Genomic DNA, 26,043 nt, shown 5'->3' on the forward strand with positions numbered 1-26,043 from the left:
CCAAAGTAAACTACTTACTGGGTGATCCAAAAGTAACAGAAAAAGTAAAAATTCAATAATTCGAAAAGTATAGACAGTAGAATGATGCGGTTTTCACAGAAATGCACAGAAAGACATGGGATTTTTTTTAATAATGAAAAATTTTATTACCAGAATAGTTACATTTGTCACTGACAGGTGGCACTTCAGTTGTGTCAGTAGTTTGTGCAGTGGCGCAGTACAGTTCACAACGCAGCTAGGATTACAAATGTTCAATGTGATGGCTGTCATTCATGAGAATGAACGTCAGACGTGGCACGACACCCTGCACAGCATCGAAGAAGGTTTCAGCTGTAATTCCTGTCACATGATGGCGAATAGCTTCTTTCAAAATGGCCAATGACATTGGCCGACCTCTGTACACCTGTGATTTCAAGTAGCCCCATAACCAAAAAGTCACAAGGTGTAAGGTCTGGAGATCTTGGTGGCCATTCTTGCGGGAAAGAGCAACTGAAGACATGGTCATCGGCAAATGTCAATCGCAGCAGGTGCTGGACAGGACCTGTGATGTGCGGAGGTGCTCCATCCTGCATGAATGTTACACTATGGAGCGCTTGCCTCTCTTGCAAGGAGGGAATGATGCTGTTTCCAAAAAGCACTGCATAATGCTCGCCTGTGACAGAGCTGTGGACTTCCTCAAAGAAAAAGGGACCTATAATTAATGACACAGTGAACCCACACCATGCTGTAACCTTTGGAAGATGCAAAGGGTTTCCACAATCACGTGTGGGTTCTCTCTCTCTTCCAGATGCGGCAGTTGTGTGCATTTACACTTTTACGATGATACTACATTAAGCGAAAAGTGCGCCTCGTCAGTCCACAGGACATTTGACAGTCAGTCCGCATTGTTTTCCATCTGTTGAAAAGTCCAATTTGCATATTCATGACATCTCTCGAAATCAGTTGGTTTCAGTTCCTGTAAGTGTTGGATTTTGTAAGGATACCTCTTGAGAATGATCCTGAATGGTTGCCACACGGTCCCATATGAAATGCCAGTTCGTCTTGAAATTTCCCATGTGCGGAAGTTGCCGATTGTGTGTTGATCTCGTGTTCAACCTCGTGCACAACTGCAATAGTTTTTTTGGGGTCTACCGCTTCTTGCACGTGCTTCCAAACTGCCAGTATCCTCAAACCTTTTCATCATAGCTATCAGTGAGGAACAAGACATCAGTTCCTTTCCACTTCTAATACCCCGCATCGAACGATAGGTGCGCAAAGCCACACTTGCACATTCGGAGTTTTTATAATACAGCTTAACTAAAAGTGCTTTATCTCGTAACGATAACATGCCTCACCTTGGCAGAACGTTTAACTTCAGTAATAAACGTTAAATGCTGAAAGTTTAACTTCAGTATTCACTACATCTGAAGTTTAATTTACGTAGCTCACGGAATAGTGACAGGTAACAGCTCTGGGACCACTACAGCGCCATGTTGGTGACAAATGTAACTATTCTGGCAATAAAATTTTTCGTTATTAAAAAAATTCGACGTCTTTCTGTGCATTTCTGTGAAAACCGCATTGTGCTACTGTCTATACTTTTCGAATTATTGAATTGACTTGTCCATTTAGTCTAACACCATGAAATGTTTATTTCCACTACAATTTAAAACCATGGTTTAATCCTTTCTACTGTTAATATGTAATCCATAGTTCTGTTTCACACTATTCCATTTGTCCAGTTCCTTCTGTAGTTCCTAAATCACCACATCATCTGTTTCTCCTTTCTTGTCATTAACCATATCTGGGTTATGGTTAATGACCAGAAAGTTATGGTATGGTTAATGGCATATTCAACACCACAATGAACAGCAATGGGGATAACACACCTCCTTGTCACAGTCCATTTTTAAGTTCTGTAAACTCCAATACTTTGATAATGACTCATGATATGCTAATTAGTCGGTAATTTGCTACATCAGTCTTGGAGCCTCCTTTATGCAATGGAACTATTTTCCCCTCTTTCCATCCACTCAGGACTAACCAGAGCTGAGACTTTGATTAAGCAATATGGTCAAGGACACTGACAGTTCCTTTGCTGCTTCACATAAAACTCGTGCTGGTATACCATCCAGTCCCACAGCTGTATTCACATTGAGGTTCTGTAATATGCTATTCACCTCCATTTCATTTACCCCAGTTCTTGTATAAGCCGTTTGTTCTTTCATTCCTGCAATATCACTACCTGGATGATATACTGTTGCAAAGTGTTCACTTAGTAATTCTACTATTTTGACTGATTCAGTTACATCTCTACTATCAGCATTCTTTAAAATCATTCTACTATATACATTCTTTCTTTTACTTGCAGCATATCGAAAGAACTGTTTGGGATTCTCTTTAGCCTGCATTGATAACTTCCTTTCATAATCTGCTTTCACCTTTCTTACCACACTATTTATCCTTCTGACCTGTGCCTTGTACTGTTCTTGTGCCTGCAGGTCACCTTTCTCCTTAAATTCTCCTCAATTGTTTATTTTTTTTAAGCTCAAGCTTAATGGTGTTTTTCATCCATTAACTCCCACTTGATTTACTCTCCTGACTGTAGGTATGCAGTCAGCCATTACCTCCCTCGAACACTCCTTGACCACTTCTCATGCACTATCAACATGCAGCCCTTTCAGTTTTATATACCATGGCACTGATCAAAGCAATCTCCTAAGCTTGTCATACTTATCAGCCCAGTAATTCCACATATACCTTGTCTTAACTGAAAATTCAACACATTTAGCCATCTCCCAGGTACATGTGATCACTCTCACCAGTTGGTGGCAACATGGTCATATTCATTATAGTGAAATTCTCAGATGCAGTTTCTAGATCGAGCACTCTCAAACCACTAGTATATTCCATTAAATGCTGTCTTAGGTAATTATCCCTTAGTAACTGCATAAAATCCATTTCCTTCCTTCCATGTGTGTTCTCTCCTCCTGCCAATCAATGTTAGCATAGTTGAAATCCCCCATAATAATTACTTGTCCTCCAGTCATTGAGTCTATTTGCCGATGCATACTATCTCCATCATCTATTCCATCCCCTGGTCTATAACAGCACCCAACTTTATATTTTGTTCTGCTGACCTCAATCTCACACCAAATAGCCTCAATGTGCTATTTTCATTATCCTTCAGTTGAACTTCTATTCTCTTTGGCTGCAGTTCATAGGCTGTCATCAATAACACTCCTCCCTCATTCTTTTCTCTCTATCTTTCCTGAACACACTATACCCTTCACATTCTATCCCACTCACTACATCATCTCTGTTAGCCATGTCTCACTAATGCCAATAACCTTTGGCCAGGATGAGCCAACCAAGGACAGAAATTCCTTGTGCTTGTTCCTAATACTCCTGGCATTAGTGTACATAAAATGCAAATGCTCCCTATTTTGACATCTTATACTAACTGTCCCATTCTGGTTTGTTACTTTTGGTACTAACTCAGGCATATTATACACAGTCTTATACTCAACTGCCTCACTGATGTCTTCATATCCACTCAACAGTTCTCCCCCCCCCCCCCCCCCCAAGATCTAGTTTTCTTAATTCTGCACATCCACTTTCACTTCATTCAGCAACAGTTTTTCCAGTCTCCGAACACCATATTCATTAAGATGCAAGCCATCCTTCTTGTATAAGTCTTTTAGCCTGTCAAACTTGCTCCACACATCCACAAACTCCATACCACTCTTCCTACATAACCTACGCATAGTCATTCACTATTATGGCCCACTTTCTCAACTGTACTCTCTCATTCCGTGGCAACATACATACTATCTTAACACTCTTACTCTTTTCTTTTGCCACTTCCAGCAATTCCTTCAAGTCCTCTCTCATACCATACTTTTCTCCTTTTAAATCATTCGTTCGAACCACTACAATCATTTCTTTCACCCTATGCTTCTGTGCTCTAATAGCCTCACATCTTTTACGATTGAATCGCCATATAACACTCTTCTTAATTTTTTTTTTACTCCCAATCATGCCCTCATTTTTCTTGTTTCGCACTTGTTTCTTTTTGTTAGCTGATCCGCTCGGTAGACATTTTTGCAATCGCTTCAGCTGCTGCTTCATCCTATATATCGCTCTGTGCAACCGAACTATTTCCTGCATTGCAACTAACTCTTCATTTTTTATATGAGTCAAACCATTCTCTCATGCTATACTTTTACTCTCACTTTCAACTGTGTCACATTTAATCTCACTCTCGTTTTTTTTTATTAAATAAAAACATATTCTATTGTGTTAAAGCTGCAGCTACTCACCAGCTAATGTGCCATTACGTCCCATAGTGGATGGCATTGATTCCCCCACTTACAAACTAGCCAAGCATTTAGCCAAAGCGCTCTCACACTATACTGGCAATACACCATCACACATAAAAAACTCAGCCCACTTCAAAGCCAGTATAGAAAACCTTACACTCCAACACAATGACATAATGGTCAGTTTTGATGTCTCCTCCCTATTCACGAATGTCCCTCTCAAAGAAACCTTAGAGCTAATCCAAGCTAAATTTCCTCCCGATATCTCAGCCCTATTTCAGTTTACAATGAACTCAGGCTATTTCGTTTGGCAGGAAAAATTCTACAAACAGATAGAGGGGACAGCCATGGGTTCACCACTTTCCCCACCCTTGGCCAACTTTTTCATGGAGATGTTTGAAGAGAAAGCCTTAAACTCAGCCCCACAAAAACCCACCATATGGCTTCGCTATGTTGATGATGTTTTCGCTATTTGGCCACATGGCCCGGATTCACTCCTCTCCTTCCTAACACACTTGAACAACCAACACCCTAGAATCAAATTCACCCTGGAAAAAGAGGAAAACAATAACCTCCCCTTCCTAGACACACTAGTCACCTGCCAACCTGATGGAACCTTGGTTTTCTCAGTTTATAGAAAACCCACCCATACAGGCAGATACATTCACCAACAATCCCACCCCCCCCCTCACAACAATATGGAGTTATTAAAACATTATTCAACAGGGCAAAAATAATCTGTTCTAATGATCAAGCCCTAACCACTGAACTAAATCACATCCGTGACACTTTCTCAGCCAACGGCTACCCCCTCCAAAAAATACTTAATCCAGTTATCCACAACCCACCACCCCCCTCCCCTTCACAAAAAAGATTACTCTAAATCCATCACTATTCCCTACATCAGAGGCACCTCAGAAAAAATCAATAAAATCTTAAAAAAACATGACCTGACCACTTGTTACAGACCACATAGAAAACTGGCATCCCTTATCCGCTCCACCAAAGACCAACCACTTCCCCTAGACCTACCTGGTGTATACCAGGTCCCTTGCAGCTGTAAACTGTCCTACTTTGGCCAAACAGGCAGGACAGCAAATATCAGAATCTCAGAACACAAGGATTACATCCGATTTCACCAGTACAGCCACTCTGGGCTTGCAGACCACGCTCTGGATACTCACCACAGAATAAGATGGAAGAAAGCCACAGTAATACACCGCAGCAAGTTCAAGTATGAAAGGCTATTCATGGAATCAGCCTCGGCCCTTAGGAACATGCCAAACCTCAACAAATTTGGATGCATGAAACTGCCCCAAATTTGGGAAACTTTCATCAAAAGAACTTCAGCCCAAAGGCCAAGAATTACCAATATAGCCCGCCAGGGGGCACCATCAGGACTTTAGGAAAACGCTAGCGTCCTAGCCTCAGTCTCATTTGTTGTATTAGTACTTGTGTGCACGTGTCTTTTTAGTAAGTTCCCAAGAAGATGGCAACGTGACGTTCGCCGAAATATCGGAAAGTGTATATTAAAGTTTATTTAATCTATATTTCCAGTATACGCTGTCAATTCCTTAAATATTAGTTACCATCCATTATGTGCTGCTCAAGATAGTTGTCCCTCAGCACCTCTTTAAATTTGCTTTTTTTCTTTCCTTATGCTTTTTCTTTTGTCAGTCTGTCCCCATAATTAACATAATTAGTAATAATTGCTCTTTGTTTGTTCCCAAGTAATTTGCTAAACTGTTTCATAAGTATTCACCTTGGGAACCCCCCTTTCCTCTTCCCCAGCTTGTAGTTCCATTAACTATACATATCTCATCCTGTTAGCCTCTTCTTCATACCAAGTGACCTGAATCTTGCTGTTTCTCAAGTCACTATTACTACTACCACCACCACCATTCTGGATTATCTCCTTTGTAGAACTCAGTTCCTATGCTGCCATTAGTAACACTCTTCCAGCTCTTCTATCCTCTCTCTTCTTGGGAATTACTATACTCATCACATTCTCTTCCAGCCAGTCATATCTCCCTAAGGCAATAAATACTCATTTCCCTTTCCTAATACTTCTGGCATTAGAGTGTAGGCATAACAATGTACCTCCCTACTTATACATACCCATCCTTTTCCTATGGTCTGTTTGATTCACTTGCAGTTTTTTTATATGTGAATTTTATCCATAACAGATCATTAGCCTATAGTACATTAGTATTATTACTGTGGGCTAAGAGTTAGGTAATCTGAAAATCCTGATCTAGAGACCAAATATAACTTTAAAGCCACTTGAAGCCTCCATTAAGTTGGTTGGTCTTAAAATGAAGTTTGTCTACCACGTAAAGACATTCACAAACATATATGCCCACAGCAGAAACCCATAGCTGATATGTGTAGCACATACCATATATCCATACCTAGCATATTCAGTATTTCCTCTGCATGATCTTTTTTTTTTATCATTCCCATTTTTCATTCATTCAACAGTACTTACATATGTCCACACACAAACTCTTTCATCTGTTTCTACCATAATAGCTCTAGTTTCCCCTGATTCTTCATATCTATTTTCTTATTGATTACTGCGTTCCTTGGGTGCCTAATTCCAAACCCCCTTCACAACTGGCATGTCACTTCATTTGCTATCATGATCCTGAAGTAAATCAGCTACAGCCTTTCCAATTATAATTTGCATTGTTATTGTTCTTTCCTTAATTCATTCAGCACCTACCTCCCTTCTTCTCCTCCATCCTTCTGCATTTTAACAGCATTATTCACATTTCGTTAGTTTGTAATAAACACAATTTTGTTATTCACATCAAGTACACCTTGATCATAATATTGCCATGCTAATCACATTCTCACTGTACCATCTTTCATATCCTATTTTTTTAATACTTTGCCCTCTTTCTCTTCTCTACCATACCACTTGCCTGATGTTTCTCCATCTTCTCAAGTACATGCTTTGCTGAGTGAAGACCCAGAATAAGTGTTATTTCACTCTTTACTTCACCTCAAATCTCCTCTTTATATTTGCTTCATTTATATCACATTTTTTCACATTTATATTACAAAATTCACTCCTACCTTTACCTTCTGCTCTCCTATATTATTATGTCCTTTGTACTATCATTCCCAACCTCTGTATTGTTAACTTGCTTCAGACATGATGCAATGATGCATACTCTTTTACCATCTTTACTCTCCACCTACAAACTCTGCACTTATGCATATCACTATGGCACTCACCACATCCATGTAGTACTCTCTCAGCTGCTGTTGTTTATGCTACAGCTGCTACTGAATAAATAAAATAAATCTGATGTGTTTATTATTATTATTATTATTATTATTATTATCTGAAGGGCATAAGCAGCAGCACTATTTTTAGATTTAACCACTGGTAACTGGTTTGTCACCAGTATTCAGTGTTTTTTGTTGTTGTTGCAGTCAGGTATATCCCTAGCCAGGAAGTAGAGTAAGGAGACTTTGATAGATTTGTGCCATCTTGTGTAATACAGTCAATTTTTCTGAGAGATGTAGGGGTTAAAGCAGAATTTCTTTTTGGTAGGGAATATCCCTACTTACCTGCACCAAAAAAAAAAAAAAAAAAAAAAATGGATTAAAAAAAAAAACAGGTGAGGGGGAAAAAAAGATATGCAGGCATATGCCTATTAAATAATATTAAATTTATAACTATAAGCAAGATGTGTCCTCCACTTTAGCTTCTTACCTGATGGAATGTGAAATCGTTAAGTTTTTTTTTTTTTTATATATATACAGGGTGTTCGGGATAAATTTGACAGTTTCGTAAGGAAAAAGAAAATCTTCTTTGTATCTATTAAATTTAATGAATTGACAAAAAAACATTACAGGCAGAGTTAATTACAATACTATCAACAAGATTTACTCAAAATAACCACCATTAGCATCGATCACAGCTTCAATTCTGCTTCGGAACCTCGAACAAGCTGATGCTACAGTCTCCCTGGGAAGGGCCGCAAAAACTGTTTTAATTTTATCCATTAACTGGGCTTTTGTATTACTGGAAGTGCGATTGGTGTCTTTTTCAACTGCGCCCCATACAAAATAATCCATGGGGTTAAGGTCTGGGGAGTTTGGAGGCCAAACATTTGGACTGGTGAAGTCGTAGAAATTTTCAGACAACCATTTTTGACTTTTCCCAGAGGTGTGGCAAGGGGCCGAATCCTGCTGCCATACATACGGCCTACCATTGGCTACCCTTGTTATCCAGGGCTTGACTACAGTTAGTAACTCCACGAACAAAGCCCGAATTCCAATGCCAGGGTTCTTCAACACCTGTTCCTGCAGATTTGCGAGGAATTCTGCTGTACGAACGCAATCAGATCGTCTGCTAGGGATCTTTCTTCTTGCTACATCCTCGTAGTCACCATTGCAAGTCTCTAGTTCATGCCTGATTGTTTTTATTGTATTCAGGGAGCATTGGGCAGCAGTCGTAATATCCTTATTTTGATGGCGGGCACGAATCATCATGATACAAGTTATTCTCTTCCATGATTCAGGTGGGTTCCAGCTATCCATCCTTTCTGACATCTTGTATATGAATGAAGAAGGGTCCAAACTTTTAAATGAAGAGAAGTGTGTGTTAATACATGTAACTTACGGAAAAATATAATTAATTATAAATATGTCAAATTTATCCCGAACACCCTGTATATATCTGATCCACACGAAAGGCCACAAGATCTATAGCACGCGAGTGCTGTTTGTGGGCAAGAGGAATAGAAGAGAGGAGGAATCTGTTCGTTTTTTTTTTTTTTTTTTTTTTTTTTTTTTTTTTTTTTTTTTTTTTTTTTTTTTTTGCTTAAACAGCTGAGGGTTGTAATCTTTGGGGAAGGCAGTGTGGAGAGACTGTTCCAAAGGACAGAAGTAGATGGAATGAAAGACGAGGTAGTAAAGTTGGTTCAGTGAGTTTCAGGATGGACTGTAAAAGGGTGTTGGTTAATAGTAGCTCTTGTTTTAATGATTTTGGAGGAGAGTGGAGGAATAATAATGGCCAATTCAGCAGAGCACTGTCCATGAAAGTATGTGTGTAGAAGAAGCACAAGGTAGAAACTGAACGTCTGTGAGAAAGAGATTGAAGTGGGTTTATGAGAGAGAGAGAGAGAGAGATCATTAATTAGCCAGATTGTCCTCTTTTGGATAGAATAGAGCAATCTTAGAGAGGATTTTGGTGCACCACCCCAAATTTGGGAGCAATATTCCATGGCTGGGAAGATTTGGGGATTAATGCCTTTCATCAGAATATCCATATTTTTATTATGTTACTCCGGTTAATTTTTATGCTGTGCAGATTGTAACATTGATATCAGTGAGCTATGTACTCAACTTGTTATTTATTATCTTACTGCTTAATATAGTGAGAAAATAAGTAAATTTGCATCTCTCCTACATTACTAGCTTTCTATTGCCCATATGAAATTAGTAATAATGTAAACTTTCATGCAGTATTATTATTGTATATTGTACACTCTTGAGGATAGTACAAGCACCTCTGTAGCACAATTAGAAGAATGACAGTACATTACACCCTTCGATTGGAAAAGGCCTTAGTTTGATTTTCATGATAAGAGGAATCTTTATATGGGCTTTTTCAATTGAAGATGAGTTAGCTGATTTTGTAAGGAGGTAGCAGGGCTTTTTCTCCTGCAAACTTGGGTTTTTCATCCTCTTATAAACAAATTGGCCAGGAGAAGACATGCAATTTCCTTGTGCAATTGAAGCCTTTGGCTCTTCATTATAATTAGTAATTTCTGAACCAATTTCAAGAATCCTCAAGCAATACAACCTAATGCCTACATTTTTTCCATTCAACAAATTTGCCTCGTGGTTTCATTCTTCTAAAGAAAAATTATTTCCTCTTTCTGTGCAATTGCCATAACTATTAATTTTTTAGGAAATTCTAGTATACATCATTTCCAGAACAATTAAAAGTTATGGCAATTGCACAGAAAGAGGAGATCATTTTTCTTTTCGGTAATGTCACATTGCCATCATCATGAATCACAAAAAAACAATATGTGCATGCAAGCACTAACACTGGGCAAATGAGGCTGAAGAAAGGCAACAGAAGTCGGGCCAAGAGTCCTAAACGGTGTCCCCTAGTGGGCTAAATTGGGTAGTCTTGGCCATTGGGCTGACAATCTTAGATTGTATGTTTCCCAAATTTGTGGCAGTCTCGTGCACCCAAATTTGTTGAGATTTGGAAAGTTATTCGGAGCTGAGGCAGAGTAAGACTATGGCGAGCTCTTCTCATAATTCAAACAATCTGATAAGAATTCTGCCACATGACAACCATCTATCAGTATGTGCCAGCAAAGATGTACAAGGTGTGACAAATTAATTCCCAGAAAGCACATGTAAAAAATCTACGTTCGGAACTATACATTTGTGGCTAACTATGCTAACTATACTGTTGCCTTCGAAGTAGTTCCCCTTGTGCATTTATACACTGGTTTCGATGGTTCCCATTTTTGGAAACAGGCCTTGGAACTCTTTTTCCAGAATACTCTTGAGTTCTTTAATCGCATTATGCTGGATATCAACAATGTCAGAAAATCTTTGTTCTTTTAGCACAGTCTTTAATCTTGGGAACAGCCAGAAATCACAGGGAGCCAAGTCAGGTGAATAAGCAGGATGACCTAATTTGGTAATCGATTTTTTGTCCAGAAACTATCTCACGATGAGTGCTTGATGGATGATCCACTTGTCAGGCTATAATTCAGGTCTTTTTCTCAGAACAGAATCTTATAATCTTTTCAGCACCTCTAAATAGCATTGTTGGTTGGCTGTTTGTTCCTGTTCAATGAATTCATAGTGGACTATCTCCCTGCAATCAAAGAAACACACACCAGCATGGTATCGAACTGCGAACGTGACGTATGCTTTTTTTGGATGTGGCAAACTCTGGGTTTTCCACTGCATGCCCTGTTTGTTACATACATACCACTACATGCTACCTACATACCACTTGAACATTATCCCACAAAAACTCAAGTTAAAAAATTAAAAAACCTACTTAAAAAAGTGTCCTCTTGGCCTCCTGACATTACAAAAAAACTCAAACCATTCTGTTCTCATCCCCCCCGTATATACAGTTTACCGAAAATCCACAAACCTAATCCCCCCCCAAGACATATAGTAGATGTCAATGCTCCTTGCTACAAATTGTCAAAACAGCTAGCTAACTCTTTGATCCTTCTCACTGGTCTTACCACATCTCATGTAAAAAACTCTACCTATTTTAAAAACTTAATTGAAAATCTTACTTTAAATAATACAGACATATTGGTCAGCTTTGACATCATCTCATTGTTTACCAATATTCCCCTAATTGACACCTTAACACTCTTAAAAAACGTTTTTCCTTCTGATATCTAGCTCTTTTCCTTTGCCATCTACTCTAGTTATTTTTCTTGGAAGAACAAAATCTACAAACAGATAGAGGGAACTGCCATGGGTTCCCCCCCCTCCCTCCCTCTTGCCAATTTTTACATGGACAATTTTGAAAAACAAGCCATAGACTCCTCCCCTCTAAAACCTTCTATCTGGCTAAGATATGTAGATGATGTGTTCTCTATTTGGCCTCATGGCCCAGACGCATTAGATTCCTTCCTCAGTCACCTCAATAGTCTACAGCCAAGAATCCAGCTTATGATGGAAAAGGAAAATAACAATTGTTTACCCTTCCTAGACGCCTTAGTAACATGCCTTCCTAATGGTAACCTTTCTTTCTCTGCATATTATAACATATAGACACACGTTTACACAAATATTATATTTTAATTTGCCGAATATTTCAGTCTGAAATTAACAGACTATCATCACTGGCTAAGAACCATTTTTAACAAGGTGGAATACCAACAATTGATCATTCAAAAGTAGAACAAGCCGCGTGATGTTATATTGCTAAGCATTAAAGAGAGGAAAACATTTTTTATCAGAGTAATGATTAAATTAAAGATATTAATTCACAAATTCATATAATAATCTTAATTTATAAATAACATTAGACTAATGTAAGAATTAAAAGTCTTAATTAAAAAAAAATTATATATATATATTAATGTGTTATCCTGATTAAACTTTCCCATATTTTTGATAAAGATATACAGTCATTTCGATTCAAGTTAGGGCGTGGAAGTAAGTCCTCAGCACTTTCTTTAAATAAACGTTCAAATTTATAGCAACATCTGTGTAGGAGGTGAGAGATCTCGGAAATATGGGAAAGTTTAATCAGGATAACACATTAATATATATATAATTTTATTTTATTTATTTTATTTTTTTAATTCAGACGTAATTCTTACATTAGTCTAATGTTATTTATAAATTAAAATTATTATATGAAATTGTGAATTAATATCTTTAATTTAATCCTTACTCTGATAAAAAAAAAATGTTTTCCTCTCTTTAATGCTTAGCGATATAACATCACGTGGCTCGTTCTACTTTTGAATGATCAGTTGTTGGCATTCCACCTTGTTAAAAACAGTTCTATGTAGCCACTGAAGAAAATACATTTTAACGATGAAGGGTTATTTCTAGCAAGTGCATATCTGTGACATTGACTACTCCTACATGTTTTAGCAACATTTTTAATTCATTATCATTGACTTCACACCATCGCTACATACATCAGCACATTTCTCCCAACTTATTCCACAAGTGTTCATAAAATCATCTATACATTTAAATATCATTTCTCTATTGTATTGCTTTGCCATCAAAGCACTCATTGACTAATCATATATGAAGTCTGTGAAGAGGGATTTTTGTGTACTTTTAATAGGTAAAGCAGAGCAGAGACCAGGCAGTACACTAGTAGGTGCATGTACACCGACTGAAATTTGTGTATGAAGTAAATGCTTGCATATTCTCAACAGTACAGATGACTTAGTTATTAAATTACCAGCATCTAAGAAGTGAAGTGCAGTTAATTATTCCTTGTGGTTTCCTGTTAATAACTATGCACTTTTTTAAAACTGACATTTATTTTGTCTTTGTCAACAATGGAAACAGTGTTAGATATTTTGTATACACCTCTTTCAAATCAAGAATATGAGGTCAAGTTAAAAATTGTGAAAGACAATAAACGAATTTAATGTTTCTTTTAATAATGTTGCCTTACCACAGAAAACTGCTACCATGTAGACATCCCCCCCCCTACACTATCGGTGTTAGTGCAACTTGTTATAGAATCAGAAATGAACTATTATGTTTGTACACAAATGCCAGATCTGAAATAAGGGGAATGGAATTGGTGCAATTGTTGAGTTCATTCACCCAAAACTTGTTGGAATGAGTGAGATGGTTGGATGGGTGAATGAACTCAACCAATGCACCAATTCCCTTTCCCTTATTTCATATAGTTCTAGCATTTGGTTTTTTCTCCTTGCTTTTCATCATTAAGAGAGATAGGGCAGAAATGGAGAACAGAATGAAATATTTAGTTGGGTGTTGCTATAGATTTGATGATGGGGGTGGGGGAATATATAGGCAGATTAGCCTGGCAAATAAGAAGAGAGTGATTATGGATGATTTTAATTATGGTATTATAGATTGGAATAAAGAATTGGCATCTGTGGGCAAAGAGAATGAATTTCTGGAGATTTCTAGAGACATAACTTAGGCAGTATGTAACAGATGAAGATAAAGCCCTTTGGTCAGAAAGACCCTGGGTTTGATTCGCATCCAAGATGTGAAGAACCTTTATCTGGCTTTTTCGACTAAAGGTGAGTTAGCCGGTCTCATATAGAGGTGGGAGGGGTTTCACCCGGAAACTCTGGTTTTTCATCCCCTAGAACAGGCAAACTAGCCCCATGAACACACTCATCTATAGATATAGGATACACTGGGAGGCATAAGGGCCAATCACCTTATCCTTGAGACAGTCACAGTTGTGAAGTCCACAGCTAAGAACCTTAATGGTTCATGAAAGCTTAAGACAAGTATGTAACAGAGGGCACATGAGGATTAAGAATCTTGGATTTGATCATCTCATCAAAAGATGTTATAAATGAGGTGTCAAATCTTCCTCCAGTTGGTGAAAGTGACTAGTGAACACTTGGGTGGCAGCCAGCCATATGAGAACTGTAAGGTAGGTGATTGTGACAAACTCAGGAGATAGCTTACAGCTCTATCATGGAATGAGGAATTGGATGGGAAGGAGATCAGTACTGCTTGGGTCATGCTCAGGAACTATCTAGTAGAGGCAATTTCTGAGTGTATTTGAAAGGTCAGGAGGTTAAATAAGCTAGGTGTAAAATGGATGACTGAAGAGGTTAGGCATACAGTCTTGAAGGAAAAGGCATTATGGAAGCAGCATAAGATGAAGGGCAATAATCAGATCAGGCAAGAAAAGTACTTGCTTGGTAAGGATTGGAAAATTGCAATATGAGCAACAATTAGCTGATGTTAAAAAAAATCCCAGAGAGTTCTTTTGTCAAAGTGGCTCATGAATATGACATCATGCAGAACTTGAGTACACCAGGAATGAGAGAGGAGGCACTCATGTTGAGTGAACAGAGAGTATATGAGGAATTGGATAAACTGGATGTGAAAAGGCTATAGGACTTGATGATATATCACCATATATGTTGAGGGAATGTTCCATGGAATTAACAGCATTGACGTACCTTTTTAACATGTGTCTTAGATTGGATCAAGTTTCAAAGGAGTGGAAAGAGAGTAAAATTGTTCTCCTTCATAAGGTAGGTAAATCTGAATTTTTAGTCAATCTGTACATATATGTGGAGTAGTCATTGAAGTGTTAGAGAAGTTAGAACTGCGATTATGAACTTGGTTGAAAACAGCAGAGTTCAGAATCTTAGCTGATATATTCTTTAATGGATAGAATGGCTCTGCTAAAGGAAGTTTGTATTTTAGCAATCTACTTGCTTATTATAATAAGGTGACAGATGCATTGGACAAGGAGATGCATACACAGTGGTATATTTAGATTTTGCAAAGGCCTTTAATAGGTTGCCACATGACAAGCTGATAATTAAATTGGAATGGATGAGGTTAGATAGTAGATTAGTGGGCTTGATTGAAGATTGACTGCCTGATATCTATCACACAGCCAATCTTCAATCAGTATCCCAGAAGAAGGTCACTAGTGGTGTGCCCCAAGGATTTATGGGATATTGCTAGGAATTCATTGAAACAAAGCTCGAATCCTACACAAAAGTTATTTTCTTCTTGAAAGATTATATAAATTGTGAAGCTCATGTTCACAGTCCCAATCTCAACAAAAATAATTGCCTTAAACTTTTCCAATTTCCGGAAGTCATCCTAAGCAACATTCCTCATTCCTGCAGTTTTTAATATTGTAATTATTTAAGTTTATCTCTTTGAAGTTATCCTCCTGCAGTTGATAGCATATATATACCAGGTGATCCAAAAGTAGCAGAAAAAGTAAAAACTCAATAATTCGAAAAGTATAGACAGTAGCACGATGTGGTTTTCACAGAAATGCACAGAAAGACATGGGATTTTTTTTAATAACAAAAAATTTTATTGTCAGAATAGTTACATTTGCCACTGACAGGTGTTGCTTCAGTTGTGTCAGTAGTTTGTACATTGGCGTAGCACAGTTCGCAACGCAGCTAGGATTACAAATGTTCAATGTGACGGCCGTCAGATGTGGCACAGCATCGAAGAGGATTTCAGCTGTAATTCCTGTCACATGATGGCGAATAGCTTCTTTCAACATGGCCAATGATATTGGCCGACTTCTGTACACCTGTGACTTCAAGTAGCCCCATAACCAAAAGTCACAAGGTGTAAGGTCTGGAGACCTTGGTGGCAATTTGTGTGGGAAAGAGTGACTGAGGACACAGTCATTGGACAGGACCTGTGATGTGCGGAGGAGCTCCATCCTGCATGAATGTTACAATATGGAGCGCTTGCCTCTCTTGCAAGGAGGGAATGATGCTGTCTCTTAAAAGCACTGCATAACGCTCGCAAGTGACAGAAACTGTTCTAAACGTAACGCTGTAGACTTCCTCAAAGAAAAGGGGGGGGGCTATAATGAATGACGCAGTGAACCTGCACCACGCTGTCACCTTTGGCTGATGCAAAGGGGTTTCCACAATTTCCGGATCTGTTTAAATAGCGACAGGCAGCAGCTCCGGGACCGCTACAGCACCACCTGTCGGTGACAAATGTAACTATTCTGGCAATAAAATTTTTTGTTATTAAAAAAATCCCATGTCTTTCTGTGCATTTCTGTGAAAACCACATCGTGCTACTGTCTATACTTTTCAAATTATTGAATTTTTACTTTTTCTGTTACTTTTGGATCACCCTGTGTGTGTGTGTGTGTGTGTGTGTGTGTGTGTGTGTGTGTGTGTGTGTGTGTGTGTGTGTGTGTGTGTGTGTGTGTGTGTTTATCATCATGATCATCATCAAATTCCTGCCATGTACCCTCAAGGGGTGTACAGGATATGATAGTACTACATGAAAAAAATTACATCATTATTAATTTCCTATCTACAATTTTCCTCCAAATCAGTCTGTTACTTGTCAAGATTCCAACATTATCAGATCTTATATTTCTATCGTCTAAAGCACTTTGTACCGTATCAATCCACCTATATCTTGGTCTTCCTCTGGGTCGTTTTGCTGCCAACCTGGCAGAGAACACTTGTTTTGCTAATCTTTCCTCGCCCATTCTGTTTAAGTGACCATACCACCTGAGATTAGCTCTGCTAACACATTCCTGGATGCTTCTAATCTTCTCAGGACTCTCATATCTGTGGTGTCTAGTCTTTGGTCAAGTGTTTAACTTCTGACCCAGCTCTCAGATCCATAAGTTAAAACCGGTTTGAACACTGTCTTGTATACAGCTAATTTAGTGTTCCGACTAATTTCTCTCTTATTCCATATGAATTTATTCAATTGACTTCCCACCATACCAGCTTTGCTGATTCTGTTGTCTATTTCTATATTTAATTTACCATCTTCAGTAAAAATCATGCCTAAATAGCTGAAATGTTTTACTTGTTCCACAGGTTCTCCATTCACAACACAGTTGACATTTTCAATGATTCTGCCTATTTTCATTGTCTTTGTCTTTTTATTGCTGACCTTCATACCATATCTATTACAACAGCTATTCAATTTAGTCAGAGAATCTTGCAGACTTGTAGCAGATTTATTTAGAAGTATAACATCGTCTGCATAAAGCAAAGAGCTGACATTAACATCTCCAATTTTGATATCGTGTTTAATACCACTTTCCTTCATAATGTGATCCATATAGATAATGAATAACAGAGGGAATAATGTACATCCTTGTCTCACACCAGATTTAACATTAAACCATCTTCCTGTACTTCCTTCAATTCTAACTGCTGACTTACAACTCAAATAAAGACTAAGTATTGCTTGATATAATGCCCCATTGACACCATATAACTGCAGCGTATTGAATAGCTTCTCTCTTGGCACCTTGTCATATGCCTTTTCCAAATCGACAAAACTTAAATACAGATCTTTGTTATATTCCCATGCTTTCTCGACTATTTGTCGTAAAGTGAAGATCTGATCCTGACAGCCTCTATTTGGCTTGAATCCAGCTTGTTCTTCACCAAGCTTTTCTTCCACAATTCTTCTCAACCGTTTCTCAAGTATACTTGCATAGATCTTGCCAGGAACACTCAGTAGGGAAATACCTCTGTAATTCTCACATTCAGTTTTATTTCCCTTTTTATATATGGGTACTATGAGAGCTCTACTCCAATCATCGGGAATTCGTCTCTCTGTCCAGGCTTTCTGAACTATGCAGTGCAGCCACTGTAAGACTCTTATACCACCATACTTCATCATTTCTGGTCGAATATCATCTACTCCTGCTGCCTTTCCACATCTCAAGCCTTTGATGGCTTTTTCTACTTCAAGTATGGATATGTATTCCTGACTGCATGCCTGGTCAGTGTTTTTTACCACTGTGCTGTCATCACTGCTTGTTTCAATTAGCAGTTTTTCAAAGTAATTACTCCATACTTCAAGGATATCTTTTTCTCCCATTTTCATGTCACCTTTATCATCTCTAATTGCTTTTACAGCACTCTTTCCTCCATTCTTAAGCTTCTTCAACAACCTCCAGAATATTTTGCCACCTTCTTGATATTTATTTTCTATATTCTTGCCAAAGTCCTCCCATGACTTTTGTTTAGCTAGTTTTACACAGTGTTTAGCATTCTTGCATTTGTCTCTATATTCTCTAAGAGCACAAGCTGACTTATTTGACAGGAATTTTTGATATGGTTTCTTCTTTTCCTTCACTGCCTCTTTAACTTCCTGTGTCCACCAGGGAGTTCTGATTTTTTTTATCCTTACAGACAACCTCACCACATGCCTCTCTGGCAGAATCAATCAATGTTTTCTTCAGAGTTTGCCACTGAATCTCCAAGGTTTGATTCCTGTTCTCAAACTCTTTCATTTTTTCTTCAATAATCTTTGTGTATTTTAGTCTACAGTTTACATCGGAGAGCTGCTCAACTTTTATTCGCTTTAAAACTTTCTTACATGTTATTCTTTTCAATATTAAATTCAATTTTATCCTGCTCAAGACTAAATAGTGATCACTTCCAATTTCAAATCCTCTGTACATTCTGATGTCCTGCACCAGGGAGAAAACATCACTATCAACAATAACATTGTCAATGAGACTTTTCTTATTCCTAGCCTCGTCTCTCCATGTGAATTTGTGCACATTTTTATGTTGGAACATGGTGTTAGTAATAACCAGTCCATGTCCTGAGCAGAAATCCAACAGATATTTGCCATTATTATTAGCTTTGCTCTTTTCTCCAAATTTTCCCAAAATATTTTTGTATGTCTCACAATCATTTCCTACTCTGCTATTTAGATCCCCAACAAGGACCAACTTTTCATTTTTCATTGTGTCAGTTGCTTTTTCTAAAGCCTCAAAAAACTCCTCCACTTCTACCTTAGTAGAACTTTCTGTGGGACCATAGGCACAAATAAGTCTCATTGTCCAGTTCCCCATTTTCATATTTGCCCACATTACTCTACTTGAGACTGATTGCCATTCAAGAAGATTAGCCTCGTATTTTGTGTTGAATAGGGTCAAAGCTATATAACTGAGAGGAGACCTCCACATAGCCTTTAAAGGAATGCGGAGAACCGACCAGGGCTTCTGACCTAATGTCCAATCCTCACCTTCTCGTGGTGCACCCTGTTGGGTATCTACTTGGATAAAACGAACGAGGATGGGCTGGCAATTTGGGATTTAGCCGACCAAATTCTATTCTTATTGGTTAAACCAAAATAAAAAAAAAAAAATGATGGTGTGTGTGTGTGTGTGTGTGTGTATATATATATATATCCCCCCCCCCCCACTTACGAAAGATTATTTGTAAACTTATAGTGCATTTTATACTGTGGGTGTGCTGAGGATTTTTTTTTATCAATTTTATATATTTTTTTTTAAAACTTTATTTTTACATAGTCCAGAAACTCTGCTCTGGAGACCAAACATGGAACTTTTTCACACTACTTCAAGCCTCCAATAAGCAGGGTAGTGGTCTCACATCAGATGATAAAATTCTTCTCCCACCTAAAGACAATAGCAAACATCCATGCCTACGGCAGGATTTGAACCTGCAGCCTGTTAATTGGAGAGCGGGTATGCCTTGGCCAACCAGGCTGGCAATATTGTCATGTGCTTGAAATTTTAAGTGTTGTTCTTATTGTGTTTATCTCTTTTCAGCTATATTTACAATAGCTAGGAAACCTAGCTGAAAATTCTACGAATAATTATTATTATTATTATTATTATTATTATTAAACAAGACCTCATGGAGTCAAAGACTCATCTAGGAGGTCCTTTTATCTCACACACATCTCATCATACCGGGTCTTAAACACATTCAAACTCCTTGCAGACACCACACTCTCAGGCAAGGCATTCCAATCATTCACAACTCTGCACGAAAAAAACCTGCCTCTCACTCCCCTACTCACACCCTCTTTATACAGTTTCCAGGGATGACCTCTGGTTCTCCCCTGATCTCCCACTATTCGCTGTAGAACTTCTCCACCATTGATCCTATAGCAACCCCTTACCAACTTGTAGGTCTCTATCATATCTCCCCTCTTCCTTCTCTCCACTAGTCTCTGCAAATTACATCTTTTCAATCTTTCCTCATACTCGACATTCCAGAGGTCAGAAACTACCTTAGTCAGTCGCCTTTGGACCCTTTCCAACATCTCTTCATCCTTCTGAAAACCAGGTGACCAAATCTGGGCACAATAGTCCATGTGTGGCCTAATCAAAGCCTTATACAATGGAACAAGAATCTCCCTACTTCTACACGTCAGTGTCTTCCTCATCATTCCCAGAAGTCTTTGTGTTGTCTTCACAATTTTGGCGATGTGACCCCTAAATTTTAGATCCTTATCCACTATCACTCCCAGATCTCTTATTTCCTCTACTTCCAACAATATATTCTCACCAAGCATAAATTCTGCATCCCATCTTTGTTTTCCAAATTTTAAAACCTTACATTTTGCAACATTGAACTCACATCCCCATTTGCTTGCCCAATCACTCAATTTATTCAAGTCTTCTTGCAAGGCCACAACATCTTCACTACTCTTTATGGTTCGTCCCAACTTTGCATCATCTGCAAACAACTGAATATCTCCATCCAAATCTTCGCCAATATCATTAATATACAAGTTAAATAGTAATGGCCCTAAAACAGATCCCTGAGGCACTCCACTAGTGACTTTCCTTTTCCTGGATATTGCACCCCCATACACAACTTGTTGATACCTATCAGATAGCCAGTCTCCAATCCAATGCACTAATCTAATATCCAACCCCATCTGCTCTAGTTTGACTGTCAACTTATCATGAGGTACTCTATCAAAAGCTTTTGCGAAATCCAAGTATATTACTGTGTATCCTTCTCCTCTGTCCAAGGAAGCAGTCACTTTATTGTAATAAGTAAGTAGATTACTAAAACACGACCTCCCTTTAGCAAATCCATGCTGTCCATCAAAGATTATACCATTGTTGTCAACCCAACTCTGGATCCTAGTTCTCACAAGCTTCTCCAACAACTTAACCACAACACCTGACACACAGATAGGCCTATAGTTTGATGCTTGAGTTCGATCACCTCCTTTATGAAGTGGCACAATCTTGCCCTCCTTCCACTCTTTAGGGACTTGACCAAGTGCAAGACTCGTATTAAAAAAATATGTCAAGGCAGGTGTCAACTCTCTGGCACATTCCTTCAGAATACGCGGTGATATATTATCAAGTCCCACAGCCTTATTTACATCTAGTTTACTCAACTCCCCAAACACCTCTTGCTCACTTACAGTCAGTCTCTCCTCCCCATCATCAACTGCTCTTAATCTCTCCATGAAGTCACATTCACAAGATTGAAAGATCTTTATGAACTGCTCATTAAGTATCTCCACCACACATTCTGCAACAGCTGTCTTTATACCATTTCCTCCAATCAATGTCATCCTTCCATAATCATTCTTTCTTTTGCTGGCTACATATCGAAAAAACTCCCTAGGATTCTTTTTAGCTTCATTAGCTAACTGCTGTTCATACCTCTCTTTAGCTACTCTCACCAACCAAGTCACTCTCCTTGCCTGGTCTTTGTAGAACTCATGAAATTGGTTACTTCCACTTCTCTTATGCTGCCTCCACAATGCCCTTTTTCTCTGTATTGCATGCTTAATCTCTTTATTCATCCATCTCACACCTAACTTATTTAACCTTCTCACCCATGGTATACATTTAGACATTGCATCCACTAAATATTTTTTGAAAATCCCCCAAGCTGCATTGATCTCTTTTCCAGCTAACTCCTCATTCCATGCTACACCTGCAAGCTGTCTCCTGAGCTCTTCATAATCACCCCCCTTGTAGTTCCACATATACCCTTTTTACACAGGGGTCCTTGCACTGCTGGCAACCACCCAAGTAATCACCTCATGGTCACTTTCACCAATTGGTGGATGATTTGATACCTCATTGATAATTACATCCTCCGATGAGATGACCAAATCCAAGACCCTTAATCCTCTTGTGCCCTCTGTTACATACTGTCCGAGGTAGTTATCCCTGAAAAACTCAAGAAACTCATTTTCTTTACTTCCAGTTGCTATCTCTTCATTCCAGTCTATATTGCCATAATTAAAATCACCCATAATGATCACCCTTTTCTTATTTGCTTGGCTTATTTGACCATACATTTCACTATCACCACCATCCACATTACCAGGTCTATAACAACATCCCACCAAGTATTTGATTCTATTCACCTCTATCTCACACCATACTGCCTCAAAACCACTGGCCCCATTTCCCCCTTGCATCTCTACCTTGTATGGACATAACTCTTTCTCTATCATCAATAGCACTCCCCCTCCCTTTTTACCCCTTCTATCCTCACGAAACACATCATACCTTTCCATCTCTATTCCTGTCAGGATGTCATCCTCATCTAACCATGTCTCACTTATTCCGACAATCTCTGGGTGCACAGACGCAATTAGTGCAACCATTTCATCCGCCTTGTTTCTTATACTTCTAGCATTGGTATACAAACACAACTCATTTCTGGATCTACAGCTAGTTCCACTGATACCACTCACTCGATGTGATCTCTCCATGCTGGACTGGGGCCATTTCCCTTTCTGCTTCTTCATTTTAGAACCCTTTGCAATTCCATCTGTTTCCTTTTGATCCCTGATCATCCCATTACTTTCCTGCCCACACATTCTCTCACCTCCTCTTAGAGCATCCACCTTTCTCACGCTGTGTATCCCTGTCCACCCTGAGCCTCCCCGTTTCCCTGCTCCTCTTGCACACCCATTCTCTCATTATCTATACTCATACCACTCACTTCCACATTCATTTCCACTCCTTCAATCTCTCCTGTCTTACTCTCCTGCTCTTCCACATCACTCCCCTCTCGATCTGATTCATTCTCTCTATTCACTTCTCTACCTTCCAGCAGCAGTCTCTCCAAGCGACTCACACCATAACCACTCAAATGCAGTCCATTGCTCCCATACAGCTCACTTCGTCCCTCAAACTCATTCCACACATTAACAAACTGTACTCCCATCTCCTCACACATTTCAGCCAGAATATCATTCATAATCCTTGCTCTCCGCCTCATTTCACCACAATCATACCTAGGCAACACACTGACCACCCTTCCTGTCACACTATTCTCCTCTATCTTTCCAAGCAGTCTCCTGACATTCATTTTGACATGCTCTTTGTTCTCTCTCAAATCATTCGTACCAATTAATACAATTAACTCTTTTGCTCGTTCCCGCCTCATATTCAATGCCTCAATCACTCTACTCATTTTACCGCCTGGAAAACATACCTTGTGCATTTTATCCTCTAGCACACCTTTAATAATGGAGTCGCCATACAATGCCACTCGCTCATCTTTTGTTAACTCTTTCATGCCATCATGATTTATTTTAATAGTTTTGACCTGCATTCTCTTAATTTCATTCCGCATCCATTTCATTTCTTGCTTCATCCAATCCAATTCACCTTCTGAACCTCGCGACACATTCACTCTATCATTAAATCTTTCTAACTTTCTAACTCTCGACCTTCTCTTCTCACTTTCCCTCTCATTCATCCTTCTTTGTTTCCGTACTTTCGGTCCAACATACATCCAACTTTCGCTATCATTCTTCTCACTTTTACTGTCATTCATCTTTCTTTGGTTCAGTACTTTCGTTCCAACATGCGTCCAACTTTCGCCATCAGTCATTCTTTTTTCGCTATCATTCATTCTTTCGATTTTTTTTACTTGCGATTTCTGCACCACACCATTTCTACTTTCATTCGTTCTCTCAATTTCGTTTCTTTCCGCCTCACTTTCGTCCCTTTTAACATCCGTTACGGTTGTCAAATCGCTCTTTTTCTTTTTTCCTGATTTTTTAACATTTTTTCGCCTGTCTTTCTCGCCATCCTCTTTCAAACGTGCACTCGCGACACAATCTGTACTAGCACTTTCTGTCATCAACTTCATATTCGCATTCATCAATTCCTCGTTCAGGTCACATTTCGCACACACCCTTCTTCCATCCGCACTAAACATCCACAAATCATTTATGTAATCGAAGGAATACATATAACAGACCTCACACTTAACGAACCTACTGAAATCCAAATTAAAATCATGGAATGACAATGCAGCCGCCATTTTTTTTTTCTCTGCAGGTTACTAGGTCTAATATTAACGTTTTTCGTATGTAGTTTAAGCAAGAAAAAAAACCCCACACTAATAATATCGGTAGCGTACAACGTTTACAGCCGCTCTTACTTAAACAATTACGCATATATACTTAATTATTCCTAGTAAAACTTATCTGAATCAGGAGCTCTTCAAAGCACGTTCGTAGCGCTTGACCCACTAGTGCCCTCTCATAAATAATAAATATTTTTCCTGACATAAGTGTTATTCCATTGCTGTATAATAATTTTATCACTGTCATCTGCTTACATTTCAATATTTATATGTATTAAATTCATTCAGTGTGTCTGCATTCACAATACACTCAGGCATCGTAATCCACTTACTAATCACTCTCTATACAAAGAACCTTCTCCTCATTCCTTTGTTCACACTCAGACAGTTTTTCAGGAATGACCTCTTGTCAGGAATACCTTCTCAACCCATTCTGTGAAAAATTTCTTCCATGCTAACCTGTTGACCAACTTATGTCTTAATCATATCATCATCATCATCAATCATATGAATGTCAGTTTTTCAGCTGATTTGATGCAGATAAAATTAATATAATTTTTATAATTAACATAAGATAAAATTTATATGTATTGTATGAGAAATTTTCATAAAAATTGCCGGAAAAAATACAGTAAAAAAACATTAATTTTGTAAGCATTTTTGACCCTGTTGGAAACTCATATGATTTTAATTAAATAGTAATTAAGATATAATTAAATTATAAGTGATTTATTATTATTACTTATAAGGGTACATTATTTCAAAATAAGACTATGTAAATCATTTCCATACTGTATTTTGAAAATCTGAAGACTAAAGGAAATGCTAACTTGCTTGGGTATTAGGAGATGTACCTAATACATTAGTCACTAGTATATATTCAATTGAAATAGTATTTTTGATAGAAGTACTGAATTTAATTACAGAATTGAGTGATATTTGCTTTAGTGTCTCAGAAATACAAGAAGTATACTGACACAATACTAATTCTTTCCACTTTGTGAATGTTTATAGGTAATTCAAAATTGTGATGAGCTGTTTGAAAGAGAAGAATTATCTGCTGTCTCAGATTTGGGATGGCCAGACTGCTTTAATTCTGGCGTGTTTGTATTCAGACCATCAGATGAAACGTATAAAGCATTATTAACGCTTGCAGTGGAAAAAGGAAGTTTTGATGGTTTGTTTCTTTTATTTGCTTTAAATGCAGTATTTATAAAATTATAATCAAAGAGTATTCATCAATATTTCATCTATGTTTAATTCAAAGAATAATACTTAATTTGTTGTGTTTATTGTGTTCACTGTTCAAAATACCAATTTATTTTCATGTCCATCAAGTTACAATTAAATTTTTATAAAGTTAATTTTTTTTTCCAGCTTTTTTTTTGTGCTCATCCATTGTGGAATTGAATTCCATTGTT

The 26,043-nt window shown here is 38.2% G+C and overlaps 1 protein-coding gene across 5 annotated transcripts in view; it reads left to right on the forward strand.

Annotated features, from left to right (window-relative positions):
- LOC150100804 (glycogenin-1-like) overlaps positions 1-26,043 on the forward strand; it is a 160,714-nt gene that overhangs the window by 72,665 nt on the left and 62,006 nt on the right. For all 5 annotated transcript variants that reach the window (XM_090402249.1, XM_090402248.1, XM_090402247.1 and 2 more), the window contains exon 4: positions 25,637-25,799. In XM_090402249.1, the coding sequence (XP_090258375.1) occupies positions 25,637-25,799 (163 nt within the window). The remainder of the gene's footprint in view (positions 1-25,636; positions 25,800-26,043) is intronic.

Source organism: Typopeltis vanoorti, chromosome 12 (assembly GCF_054136105.1).
Source record: "Typopeltis vanoorti isolate ZY-2024b chromosome 12, IOZ_Tvanoo_1.0, whole genome shotgun sequence".
Classification (NCBI taxonomy): Eukaryota; Metazoa; Arthropoda; class Arachnida; order Uropygi; family Thelyphonidae; genus Typopeltis; species Typopeltis vanoorti.